Raw genomic sequence first — 14,143 nt, 5'->3', positions numbered from 1 at the left:
TCGAGTGACGAGTTGCGACCACGCACTTTGCTTTGTGGCTGTGCCACCTACTGCGTCAGCAGCAAACAGAAACGATGTGGAGAGTGGAGGAAAAAGATGAAGGGAGAAAAGTGGAGTGTGAGAGCGGAGGAGAGGATGAGCGCATGAAACATTGATGGGCACGAGCAGTCAGGCCGCCATCATTTATTCAGGAGCTGGCAAAAACCAGACACTCAATCAGTGCGACGTGCACGTAACGCGCGTGCACGTGCACAAAGGACACGTTGGTGGAAGCGCTGGCTGAATGAGCCTCTGTTCATGCACAGCAGATTCTGGGTCAGATTCAACGCCATCCTCACGTCCTCAAAGGTGGATCACAAACTGGCTTACTTTTTGTGCCCCACTTTTGAGAGATTTTAGAGTTCTTCTTTCCATGACAAAAAACACTTTCCCAATGGACATGATACCTAGGCTTTGCTACGCATCCTAAAATTTAACTCGTCGAAATGACCCCTTTCACTTCATTGGTGTGTTAATTAGCAAATATTTACTACAAACAAATATATATGTGTCCTAACATGCCAGTGTGACCAGCAGAACAATTCAATTATCTCCCACTAGATGGCAGAAGGTACTGAGTTGTGTCCACCTGTTGCCAGTAGGGTTGCGCAATATAGACGATGTACGATATCAATGATATCAATTTGACCGACGATAGAGCAATATTGTGATGATGCATTTGACAGCGACATGCAATAATAAATAATAATGGAAGTATAATTGTTTGTATATTGTATATAATTGGTGCAAAGGTTTAACTTTTTACTGTGTATATAACTTAACTGTGTTTATGTTGTGCATAATGTGTATTTATAATATGTTGTACAAAGGACATTTCATCATTTTCGGAAGTTCATCGTGCACTTGACATTGTTTATAGGGTTAGGCGCAATAAGTGTTCAACTTCAGCCTAAACCCTTTCGGTCTGCAACATTTTCTTTTTCAGTCTATGAATGTACAACTGTTTCTTTATTTTCTTGACCATTGACCGAAGAAGAAGAATAAAACTAAACTAAACTAATGTAGCGCTAGCAGCTTACGTCCCTTCAGCAGCTTCTAAATCACTAATCATTGCCTTCATGGTGGGCAAATACACTGGGTTACATACAAGTATTATTATAGACGACAAGTAATAGCTAAAGTACCACTGATAGTCACACGTAGTGGTGAAATTAACCTCTGCATTTGACCCATCCTCTGGGAGGTGAGGGGAGCAGTGAGCAGCAGCGCTGGCCGCGCTCGGGAATCATTTTGGTGATTTAACCCCCCAATTCCGACCCTTGATGCTGAGTGGGAGGTAATGGGTCCCATTATTATAGTCTTTGGTATGACTCGGTCGGGGTTTGAACTCACAACCTACCGATCTCAGGGCGGACACTCTAATCACAAGGCCACAGAGCATTGAACATGCTATGCTACACACGGTAGGAGGATACAAGAAAAGCATAGCTAACCGCTAAACCAGAACTCTTTAATGTGACCATGGGTGGGCGGATCAATACAAATATTGACTGTAACAATACAGAGCATAGTGTCGATATATTGTCAATACAACAGTGGTAAGATCGATATTTTTCTATGATCACAAAAACTTTTTTTTTTATTACTGTTCCTCTCAGGGAATAAAGCACATTGGTCACTCCCATGTTCTTTTGGATGACATATGTTGAGTAAAAAGGACCTCAGAGACAGAATGATACAATATTAAGGTTTTTTACTGAAGTTTCAGGAGACCAGCCCTTACAATGCGACAATACCATCAGCAAGAAGATGTCTAAATCCAAACAAAAAGACTCAGCTTATGTAGAGCGAAAATAGATCCTCTCGTCCAGAAAGGAGCGCAGCTGCTTCTTCTAAACAGATAAGGAACTGGCCAAAACAGCCCTATGACCTGACAAACAGGAGCCCTTAAGACAAAACAAAGAGTTTACTAGCGGACATAAGATTAAAGCAAGGAGAAGACACACTACATGGGAAAATACTAGCTGATTTAAACATGACTAGGGTTTAAAAAAAGAAAGCTTAAAAATATTTCATTCTCACATTACACACAACGAGGAAATAAGAGCCAACTGTAGATTTTGCTTTTGTTCAGTTATTTTTGCACTACTGACGTTATCATAAATGTATGTACAAAATTGAATTAGGAAATCCTTGAATAAGAGTTGATAATCAGATTATAGCTGTGACAAAAAAATGTAAGCATTAAATGATCCTGAAATTTCTAAGTATGAACATTGGTGTGACCGATACTGCCCTTGTAACTCTACTTGACATTGGATTGAGACCCAAAGTAGTGGTATCGCCCAAAACTAAAGAATCACGTAACAGAAATCTGGAACAGTAGGAGTGAAAATCTTTGGGCACCTAACGATTCGATCCGAATCGGATTCCTGGGTTGACAATTCGATTCAATTCTCATTTCAACGCGATTCTCACTTCAAACAAATTCTTGCCTTGTATCATTTGGTATAATAATTAGAATAAAACTTTTTAAAAACAGGTTATGGATTATAAAAGCTTTTAGTTGCATGGAGATGGCTTAAAAAACACATTGAAAAAAATGTATTCTCAAAAAAATTAAAAAGTAAACTTTTTTTTTTTTTTTAAATCAATTTTTAAAAATTATGAATCGGGATAAATAAGAATCACAATTCGGATGTGAATCAATTTTTTTGTGCACCCTAATCAACAGTTAATTAGCAAATAGATTAATACTAAGAAAATAATACAACTGGAAATGACCCAATACGTTACAACATAGAGTACATCTGCAAATTAGGAGCCTTTCTAAGCCCTTTTGAAATTATTTTTATGCCAAATAATATCCATCCATCCATCCATTTTCTACCGCTTGTCCCTTTCGGGGTCGCGGGGGGTGCTGGAGCCTATCTAAGCTGCACTTGGGCGAAAGGCGGGGTACACCCTGGACAAGTCGCCATATAGTGATAAATATTGTTATCCAATCCAATGCAATCTAATCCACTTTATTTGTATAGCACATTTAAACAACAAAAATGTTTCCAAAGTGCTGCTCAACAATATTAAAAACAATATAATCAAATATTATCCTTAGCTCCACCAATGACTGAATAAAAACAAAAAATAAATAAATATAAAACCAATATAAAATCAATATGGATTGAAAACGATTTTAAAGGGTAAAACCAATTAAAACAATAAATAAAAATCTAAATTTAAAAACACAGAGGCCCACACAACTCACAGTGTTAAAAGCCAGAGAATAAAAGTGGATCCTAAGACGAGACTTAAAACACTGCACTGTTATTGCCCTATATGTATTGTGATATAGATTTGAGGCCATATCGCCCATCCTGAGTTGCCTTTGCTAAAGGTTGGCGACCAAAGAAAAGCAAGATATAATTAGAAAAACGCTGTTCAATACTTTTATACACAAGGGTTCAATCTCTCTCCTGTGTTAGTTTGAAGCCGAAACGACAAACCCGCTCAGAGGAGAACATTTTTGAAGGAACGTGACCGGTTTTTACAAAACATTTGTTTTGAAGGGGGAATAGCAAACTTCCTGTTGATTTTTGCTGGGGGTTGTCAATCTATGAAATATAGGTCTAAGTGAGACCTACATAGAAGTTTTTGTTTCATGTCTCTCCGACCTTCCCAGTGGGAGTTACAGGCAGTTTTGTCATTTATTTTCTTCCGAGGAGCAGTTTTTTCTCCGTTTTATTCAAAAATTGCGGTAGAGCGCAATTTTGAGATTTGGGGTTAGGCTTTTTTATTAGATCGCAATTTTCGCCAGTCCTGATGTGTGCGTTCAGTTTGGTGAGTTTTGAAGCATGTTAAGGGGGTCAAATTACAGCTCAAAGAGGCAAAAGTTACTGTTTTTAGTACTTTTTTGTCTTGAAGGGGGAATTGCCAACTTCCTGTTGATTTTAGCCTGACAATGTACAATTATGAAATCTAGGTCTAAGTCAGACCTACATAGAGGTTTTTGTTTCATGTCTCTCCGACCTTCCTAGTGGGAGTTACAGGCAGTCTAGTTTTTTTTTTTCCCTAGGGGGCGCTAGAGCGCAATTTTGATTTTTGTGGTTCGTTTTTTTAAAAAAAAGGTAATTTTCGCAGGTCCTGATGTGTGGGTCAAATATGGTAAGTTTTGAAACATGTTAAGTGGGTCAAATTACAGTTTAATATGGCGGAGGAAGAATAAAGAATAAAGAATAATAAAACCTTACAAATTCAATAGGTCCTTATGTCCCATAATGGGCCATGCGGGCCCTAATTATTAGCGTACAGGAGACAGACGGAACATTGTCGGTCCTGATAAACCTCCAAACAACTTCTGAAGGAACACAACAACAGTTGTCACACTTTCTGCAATCTGAACAAATATCTGACTAACAGCGTTCAGTCATTCTCTGCTGCAAAAAGTAAAGTTGCAATCAAACTGACTCATCCTCTTCAATCCAGTCACTGAGCATTTATTCACAGCAGTGAGGAACGCCGGAAAACGCAGCTAAACAAAAATCCTCTTCTCGCCGATGTAACGACGAGTGTAAAGAAGGGGTCAGGGGTACGGTCAACCCTGTCATCCCTGTTACCGTGGCAACCTGTGCACCACACAAAGAGCAGAGTGCAACAATGTCTTGGTACAGTGCCGACCTTCAAGCGCTCGTCCTCCCCATGACTTCAACAAACACACACCCACACGCAACCCTCCTTGCCTCATTAGTGGAATCAAAGCACTTCATCAGTTGCCAAGTGAGGGTCTGGAAGCCTCTTAATTACACAACAGGCAGAAATGCAACATGAGAGCGCGCACGCCATGCTGGGAGATGAATATTTATCACTTTTGTCTCTTCAGAATGTCATCACATGTCAGAACAAGACAATTCCTGACCTGTGTGAGGTTGCCCCACTTATCATTGCAATTATTAAAACAACACTGCCATTCCTTTGTGCTAGAAAATATGTCATTTTGTGTCGTTGAGGTTTTTTAAGTTATTCTAAAATACGTTTTCTGACTAATGATGTCACCCAGCCCCCCAACATCTCCCCAAACTTGTCCCAAACATTTGTGCAGCAATTTTATAGTTGTCTATTATAATTTTTATGTTCCAGCCCCCCACACTTGGTCTAAATCTCCCCAAACTCCCTTAACATTTTTTTATGTTATCATTTTATTATTCATACCCAGCACCCCCCCACCTTGTTAAACTCTTCTCAAACTTGTCCCAAACATTTGTACAATGGCTGTGCTGCAATATTTTTTGTCTATTATAGTTTTTATGTTATCATTTTATGATTCATAACCAGACCCCGCGCCACCGTACCTTTGCAAAATCTCACCAAAATTGTCCCATTCGTTTGTGCTGCTAATTATTTTTTTGTCTATTATAATTTGTATGTTAACGTTTATTTATTCATAACCAGCATGCCCAAAATGTTTGGACATTTTTTATGTTATCATTTTATTGTTCATACCCACCACCCACTCCACCATGTCAAAATCTTGTCAAAAAACATTTTTTGTCTATTATAATTGTTATGTTATCATTTTATGATTCATAACACTTTGTCAATATCTCCCCAAACTTGTCCAATTTATTTGTGCTGCAATTTTATTTGTCTATTATAGTTATTATTATTATTATTATTATATGTTATTATTCATAACCAGCGCCCCCACCTTGTCAAAATCTCAAACTTGTCCTACAAATTTGTTTTGTCCAATTACGATAGTTTTTACGTTATTATTTTGGATTCATAACCAGCTCCTCCACCTTTGCAAAATCTCCCCAAACTTGTCCTAAACTTTTGTGCTACAAATGTATTTTGTCGAACAATTCTATTTCTCTTTTTTTATGTTATTATAATTGTATGATTCATAACCAGCTTCCCCCTCCACCTTGTCAAAATCTCCCCAAACTTGTCTCGAGTCATACCAAAGACTATAAAAACCTCCCTGCTTGGCACTCAGCATCAAGGGTTGGAATTGGGGGTTAAATGACCAAAATGATTCCCGGGCGCGGCCACCGCTGCAGCTCACTGCTCCCCTCACCTCCCAGGAGGTGAACAAGGGGATGGGTCAAATGCAGAGGACACATTTCACCACACCTAGTGTGTGTGTGACAATCATTGGTACTTTACTTTGAATGTTCGCGCTGCAATTTCTTTTGTCTATTATAGTTTTTATGATATTAACGTTTTATTATTCATATTCAGCCACCCACCATGAAAAAAATCTGCCCAAACTTGCCCTATTCATTTGTGCCGCAAACATTCTTTTTGCCTATTATAGTTTTGATGATTTTAGAGTTTTACGATTCATAACCAGTTTAGCAAAATCTCCCCAAGTGTGTCCCATTTGTTTGCACTGAAACATTGTTTTTGTCTATTACCGTATTTTTCGGTAATTGCACTTAAAATCCTTTCATTTTCTCAAAAATCCACAGTGCGCCTTATAACCCGGTGCGCCTAATGTACGGAATAATTTTGGTTGTGCTTACCGACCTCAAAGCTATTTTATTTGGCACATGGTGAAATGATAAGTGTGACCTGTAGATGGCAGTCACACATAAGAGATACGTGGGGACTGCAATATGATGGCAGTCACACATAAGAGATACGTGTAGACTGCAATATGACTCAAGTAAACAACACCAAAATGGTATATGTTTCATTAAAAATATAGAACATTATACACAGATTTTAAAAATCTATCAAAATGTTTTAGTAGGACTTTGGTAAGCTATGAAGCCGCATTGCTTGATGGATTGTACTGTGCTTCAACATAGCAGTATTATTATGGTGTGTGTGTATAAGGTAAGACATTATCTGCCGTTTTGTTCTGCAATATTATGCAAAAGCAACTTTTCTTACCTTCTGATACCTGCTGATCTGTATTTGGGATCTGCATAAGTCCTGAAAATTTGCGCGCGTCCGCCTTTGTGGTCTGTGCTGACACCGTAGTCGGTAAGCTTCTGCTTTTTCTCTATCTTCTTGTTATGGGACATTAATCCTCCGCTGTTGCCATTTCTAATATAAAGTAGTGTAAAGTTCTTACTTATATCTGTCAGTAAACTCGCCATGAAAGCGCTAAAACATACCGGTGTAGTGAGTTTACATTATTCACCCCAGGAACTTTAGTTATTAGAGAGTTCTGGTCGGACGTTTTATCACGGGACACATTTCCGGTGTTGTTGTTGCACTAGTGAGCCACGGATGAGGAGATGCTGCTCCGTTATTGATTGAAGTAAAGTCTGAATGTCATTAAAACAGTTAGCTACAACTTTTAGACACTTCTTCCACACCCGTCCTTGCACACTACACCGCTACAACAAAGATGACGGGGAGAAGACGCTGTCGAAGGTGAGTCACGTAAATAAGACCGCCCACAAAACGCCGCATCCTGAAGCGACTGTCAGATGATCTGTAAAACATAATCCATGCAACGTTTTGACCAAAGAACCACCATTACATGTTATGTAGACCACAAGGAAGTCTTTTACATTTAGAAAAAAATAATAATAATATGACCCCTTTAATGCGCCATATAATCCGGTGCTCTCCTCTCTGAGCTGCCACCTTAACGTGGTAGAGGAGTTTGCGTGTCCCAATGATCCTAGGAGCTATGTTGTCCGGGGGCTTCCATGCCCCCTGGTAGGGTCTCCCAAGACAAACAGGTCCTAGGTGAGGGATCAGACAAAGAGCAGCTCGAAGACTTCTATGGAAATGCAAGAACCGAGACTCAGATTTCCCTCGCCCGGACGCGGGTCACCGGGGCCCCCCTCCGGAGCCAGGCCCGGAGTTGGGGCACGATGGCGAGCGCCTGGTGGCCGGGCCTGTCCCCATGGGGCCCGGCCGGGCACAGCCCGAAGAGGCAACGTGGGTCCCCCCTCCAATGGGCTCACCACCCATAGCAGGGGCCATAGAGGTCGGGTGCAATGTGAGCTGGGCGGTAGCCGAAGGCAGGGCACTTGGCGGTCCGATCCTCGGCTACAGAAGCTAGCTCTTGGGACCTGGAACGTCACCTCGCTGGGGGGGAAGGAGCCTGAGCTAGTGCGCGAGGTAGAGAAGTTCCGGTTGGATATAGTCGGACTCACCTCGACGCACAGCAAGGGCTCTGGAACCAGTTCTCTCGAGAGGGGATGGACTCTCTTCCACTCTGGCGTTGCCAGCAGTGAGAGGCGACGGGCTGGGGTGGCAATTCTTGTTGCCCCCCGGCTCAGAGCCTGCATGTTGGAGTTCAACCCGGTGGACGAGAGGGTAGCTTCCCTCCGCCTTCGGGTGGGGGGACGGGTCCTGACTGTTGTTTGCGCTTACGCGCCAAACAGCAGCTCAGAGTACCCACCCTTTTTGGATTCACTCGAGGGAGTACTTGAGAGTGCTCCCCCGGGTGATTCCCTCGTTCTACTGGGGGACTTCAACGCTCATATTGGCAACGACAGTGAAACCTGGAGAGGCGTGATTGGGAAGAATGGCCGCCCGGATCTGAACCCAAGTGGTGTTTTGTTATTGGACTTTTGTGCCCGTCACGGATTGTCCATAACGAACACCATGTTCAAACATAAGGGTGTCCATATGTGCACTTGGCACCAGGACACCCTAGGCCGCAGTTCTATGATCGACTTTGTAGTTGTGTCATCGGATTTGCGGCCTCATGTTTTGGACACTCGGGTGAAGAGAGGGGCGGAGCTTTCAACCGATCACCACCTGGTGGTGAGTTGGCTGCGATGGTGGGGGAGGATGCCGGACAGACCTGGCAGGCCCAAACGCATTGTGAGGGTTTGCTGGGAACGTCTGGCAGAGTCTCCTGTCAGAGAGAGTTTCAATTCCCACCTCCGGAAGAACTTTGAACATGTCACGAGGGAGGTGCTGGACATTGAGTCCGAGTGGACCATGTTCCGCACCTCTATTGTCGAGGCGGCTGATTGGAGCTGTGGCCGCAAGGTAGTTGGTGCCTGTCGTGGCGGTAATCCTAGAACCCGTTGGTGGACACCGGCGGTGAGGGATGCCGTCAAGCTGAAGAAGGAGTCCTATCGGGTTCTTTTGGCTCATGGGACTCCTGAGGCAGCGGACAGGTACCGACAGGCCAAGCGGTGTGCGGCTTCAGCGGTCGCGGAGGCAAAGACTCGGACATGGGAGGAGTTCGGGGAAGCCATGGAAAACGACTTCCGGACGGCTTCGAAGCGATTCTGGACCACCATCCACCGCCTCAGGAAGGGGAAGCAGTGCACTACCAACACCGTGTATGGTGCGGATGGTGTTCTGCTGACCTCGACTGCGGAAGTTGTGGATCGGTGGAGGGAATACTTCGAAGACCTCCTCAATCCCACCAACACGTCTTCCTATGAGGAAGCAGTGCCTGAGGAATCTGTGGTGGGCTCTCCTATTTCTGGGGCTGAGGTTGCTGAGGTAGTTCAAAAGCTCCTCGGTGGCAAGGCCCCGGGGGTGGATGAGATCCGCCCGGGGTTCCTTAAGGCTCTGGATGCTGTAGGGCTGTCTTGGTTGACAAGACTCTGCAGCATCGCGTGGACATCGGGGGCAGTACCTCTGGATTGGCAGACCGGGGTGGTGGTTCCTCTCTTTAAAAAGGGGAACCGGAGGGTGTGTTCTAACTATCGTGGGATCACACTCCTCAGCCTTCCCGGTAAGGTCTATTCAGGTGTACTGGAGAGGAGGCTACGCCGGATAGTCGAACCTCGGATTCAGGAGGAACAGTGTGGTTTTCGTCCTGGTCGTGGAACTGTGGACCAGCTCTATACTCTCGGCAGGGTCCTTGAGGGTGCATGGGAGTTTGCCCAACCAGTCTACATGTGCTTTGTGGACTTGGAGAAGGCATTCGACCGTGTCCCTCGGGAAGTCCTGTGGGGAGTGCTCAGAGAGTATGGGGTTTCGGACTGTCTGATTGTGGCGGTCCGCTCCCTGTATGATCAGTGTCAGAGCTTGGTTCGCATTGCCGGCAGTAAGTCGGACACGTTTCCGGTGAGGGTTGGACTCCGCCAAGGCTGCCCTTTGTCACCGATTCTGTTCATAACTTTTATGGACAGAATTTCTAGGCGCAGTCAAGGCGTTGAGGGGATCCGGTTTGGTGGCTGCAGGATTAGGTCTCTGCTTTTTGCAGATGATTTGGTCCTGATGGCTTCATCTGGCCAGGATCTTCAGTTCTCACTGGATCGGTTCGCAGCTGAGTGTGAAGCGACTGGGATGAGAATCAGCACCTCCAAGTCCGAGTCCATGGTTCTCGCCCGGAAAAGGGTGGAGTGCCATCTCCGGGTTGGGGAGGAGATCTTGCCCCAAGTGGAGGAGTTCAAGTACCTCGGAGTCTTGTTCACGAGTGAGGGAAGAGTGGATCGTGAGATCGACAGGCGGATCGGTGCGGCGTCTTCAGTAATGCGGACGCTGTATCGATCCGTTGTGGTGAAGAAGGAGCTGAGCCGGAAGGCAAAGCTCTCAATTTACCGGTCGATCTACGTTCCCATCCTCACCTATGGTCATGAGCTTTGGGTTATGACCGAAAGGACAAGATCACGGGTACAAGCGGCCGAAATGAGTTTCCTCCGCCGGGTGGCGGGGCTCTCCCTTAGAGATAGGGTGAGAAGCTCTGTCATCCGGGGGGAGCTCAAAGTAAAGCCGCTGCTCCTCCGCATCGAGAGGAGCCAGATGAGGTGGTTCGGGCATCTGGTCAGGATGCCACCCGAGCGCCTCCCTAAGGAGGTGTTTAGGGCATGTCCGACCGGTAGGAGGCCACGAGGAAGACCCAGGACACGTTGGGAAGACTATGTCTCCCGGCTGGCCTGGGAACGCCTCGGGATCCCCCGGGAGGAGCTGGACGAAGTGGCTGGGGAGAGGGAAGTCTGGGCTTCCCTGCTTAGGCTGCTGCCCCCGCGACCCGACCTCGGATAAGCGGAAGAAGATGGATGGATGGATGGATTATCCGGTGCGCCTTTTGTAAGAAAATAGACCTGATTAGACTCGCTCATCGACAGTGCGCCTTATAATCCGGTGCGCCCTATGGTCCAGAAAATACGGTATACTTTTTATGTTAATAATGTTTCATTATTCATACCCAGCACCCCCATCAAAAACTCCCCAAACATTTGGGATGCAAAAATGCTTGTCTAACGGTTATAGTTTATATGTTATGTGGCTGGTTATGAACAGTGTTGGGTTAGTTACTGAAAACCAGTAACTAGTTACAGTTACTAGTTACTTTATTTCAAAAGCAACTCAGTTACTAACTCAGTTACTTACACCAAAAAGTAATAAGTTACTGTGAAAAGTAACTATTTAGTTACTTATTTTTCCCCCCTTTTTTAAGGCTCTCATTAATGCCCTTTTAGCCTTAATTTCAGTACTGTTATTGTACTGGAGAATAATACAATCTGTTGATCAACTTGACATGCATTTGCATCACTGAACTCACTGAAGCAATGTGGTCTACATACAACACACAAAGACAAAGATATGTTTCAAAGGGCCAATTTATTTCAGGCCAGAACAAATTGACAAAACTATTTTAAATAGCTGCAACATAATGGCACTTTAACTTTAAGTAGATAGGATTTTTGATCCAAGACACAACTTACATTTAACTAAAATGTTATTTTCTTTGTGCTCGACAAAAGAAAAGTACTGAGAATGTCTCCATGTTAAGAAACTCGACTTCTGGCTTCACCATGATGTCTTGTTAGTTGTTATGAGAGTAGCGTATGTGTGTGTGTGTGTGTGGCCCTTTAAGATATGACAGCATGTGAGGTGAGTGACGTCAGTGAGTGAGTGGGCGAGAGAGGTGAGCGAGCGGCGACAGTGAGTGCGTGCAGGTGCTCTAGCTTGGTGGACGGCTGCGTCCAATAAAGTCACAAAGTTGCAACAAACCGCCGGTCTCGTCATTCACCCTCAGCTGTAAAGACCCACTGCCGGGTAAAGTGAAGGTTGTTAGCTCTGAAGACATACATAGGCCCTGGAGGAACGTCTCCCCTGCGCCGCTCAACTGCGGTATGGGAGTTCCCCCCGCCCCCACCCACACAAAGCACGCCTTTTCTTTTCCACCACAGCGCTGCAATAAAACACACTCAGATATTCTGTTTCTAGCCGATACTACATGAAAAATAATGTAAAATAACGCAGTAACGCATCATGTAGTAACGGTAACTGAGTTACTGAATATAAAAAATAACGCGTTAGATTACTAGTTACCGCCGAAACTAACGGCGTTACAGTAACACATTACTTTGTAACGCGTTAGTCCCAACACTGGTTATGAATAATAAAATGTTAATAACATAAATATTATAATAGTGAGACAAAAAAATGTGCAGCAAATACGAATGGGACAAGTTTGGGAAGATTTTGACAAGGTGGGGTGGCTGCATGACATCACTAGTAAGAAAATATATTTTAAAATAACCTAAAAACCAGAATGGCACAAATCAAAATTTTACAGCACAAACGATGTTATTTTAATATTAACAATGATAAGGGGGGTCGAGTCCTTAACTGTCTTCGGAGCAGATGTGTGGACTCGTGCGGATGGTTTTCGTCGGCAAAAGCCATCAATCAATTAGGGCTGCAACTAACAATTAATTTGATAATCGATTAATCTGTCGATTATTACTTCGATTAATAATCGGATAAAAGAGACAAACTACATTTCTATCCTTTCCAGTATTTTATTGAAAAAAAACAGCATACTGGCACCATACTTATTTTGATTGTTTCTCAGCTGTTTGTACATGTTGCGGTTTATAAATAAAGGTTTATAAAAATTAAAAAAAATACATTAAAAAAAAATAAAAAAAATTGCCTCTGCGCATGCGCATAGCATAGATCTAACGAATCGATGACTAAATGAATCGCCAACTATTTTTATAATCGATTTTAATCGATTAGTTGTTGCAGCCCTACAATCAATCAATGTTTATTTATATAGCCCTAAATCACAAGTGTCTCAAAGGGCTGCACAAGCCCCAACGACATCCTCGGTTCAGATCTCACATCAGGGCAAGGAAAAACTCAACCCAGTGGGATGACAACGAGACACCTTGGAGAGGACCGCAGATGTCCTCTTGGGGAGACCGGTGCAATGGACGTCGAGTGGGTCTAGCATAATATTGTGAAAGTCCAGTCCATAGTGAATCCAACATAATAGTGACAATCTTTGCAGAAGACACGATGATCCACTCAGGGGGAGGCTTACACAGGATTGTCACAGAAAGTGCTGACACGGCATGGCCTCAACAAAGAATCAAACCTCAACAAAGCTCCCCCTGCAGTCAGAACGCCACGACAAAAAGATTGTACCTGAAGTTGGAGTCTCCCGGCGTGCAGTAAAAGCGTCTTCATGGCGCCAACCCTGTCATGGCGCCCGAAAGCGTGGACTGACGAGAAAAGTTAAGAGCCAAGTGGCGACGAGGGCACGCGCGCGCGCGCACAGGAAGGCTCTCCAGCTGCTCATCATGTCCTGTCATTGTTTCCCTAGCAACAACATCTGCACAGGAAGGTCAACATCTGTGCGCAAAGCCGCCCGTCTCTCACACACACACACACACACACACACACACACACACACACACACACACACACACACACACACACACACACACACACACACACACACACACACACACACACACACACACACCACACACACACACACACACACTACATGTAACTTTGCTTCGTAGTGGTTTATGAGCATTAAAAAAAAAAAAAAAAAAGTACTAGGATTTCCCACTGGTCTTTGAATGTACCATGAAACTTGCACAGCAAGCTTCTTGACAGGAAATTATTAGCAAACTGTGTGAAATTCCACATGTGGCGTCGAGGAAGAGGCTGAAGGGTGTACATAAAACACAGAGGGAGTTTGGAGCGTCCATGTCAAATTCCGGCTCAGGTCGGTCCAACCTAAGTCTGGCCTCACCAATAATCATAGCAATAATCAATGATAGCTGCTTATGTCTTGTGTGTAACATGGTTGTGCAGACACTAGAGGAAGGAGTGTGTCGCGCGGCGGGGGCGGAGTGGTCGAAAAGCCAGGGATTAGAGACGTGCACGGTGTCCTCACAAAGATATCTGCGCAGTGAAAACACCAGTTTGTTGCCGTGTGCTGTGATTGGCGGCTTCCTGG

The 14,143-nt window shown here is 44.1% G+C and overlaps 1 protein-coding gene across 2 annotated transcripts in view; it reads right to left on the bottom strand.

Moving 5' to 3' along the window:
• rps6ka3b (ribosomal protein S6 kinase, polypeptide 3b) overlaps positions 1–14,143 on the bottom strand; it is an 85,121-nt gene that overhangs the window by 48,069 nt on the left and 22,909 nt on the right. The window contains exon 1 of one of the 2 annotated variants that reach the window (XM_061964971.1): positions 13,318–13,528. The exons of the other annotated variant lie outside the window; for it this stretch is intronic. Within the exon in view, the coding sequence (XP_061820955.1) occupies positions 13,318–13,359 (42 nt within the window). The 5' untranslated portion in view covers positions 13,360–13,528. Of the gene's footprint in view, positions 1–13,317; positions 13,529–14,143 lie in introns of those variants that run through there. 2 annotated transcript variants of the gene reach the window in all.

This window comes from Nerophis lumbriciformis, linkage group LG07 (assembly GCF_033978685.3).
Source record: "Nerophis lumbriciformis linkage group LG07, RoL_Nlum_v2.1, whole genome shotgun sequence".
Lineage (NCBI taxonomy): Eukaryota > Metazoa > Chordata > Actinopteri > Syngnathiformes > Syngnathidae > Nerophis > Nerophis lumbriciformis.
The sequence above is the reverse complement of the archived record's forward strand: the minus strand, read 5'-3'. Positions and strand labels throughout refer to the sequence as shown.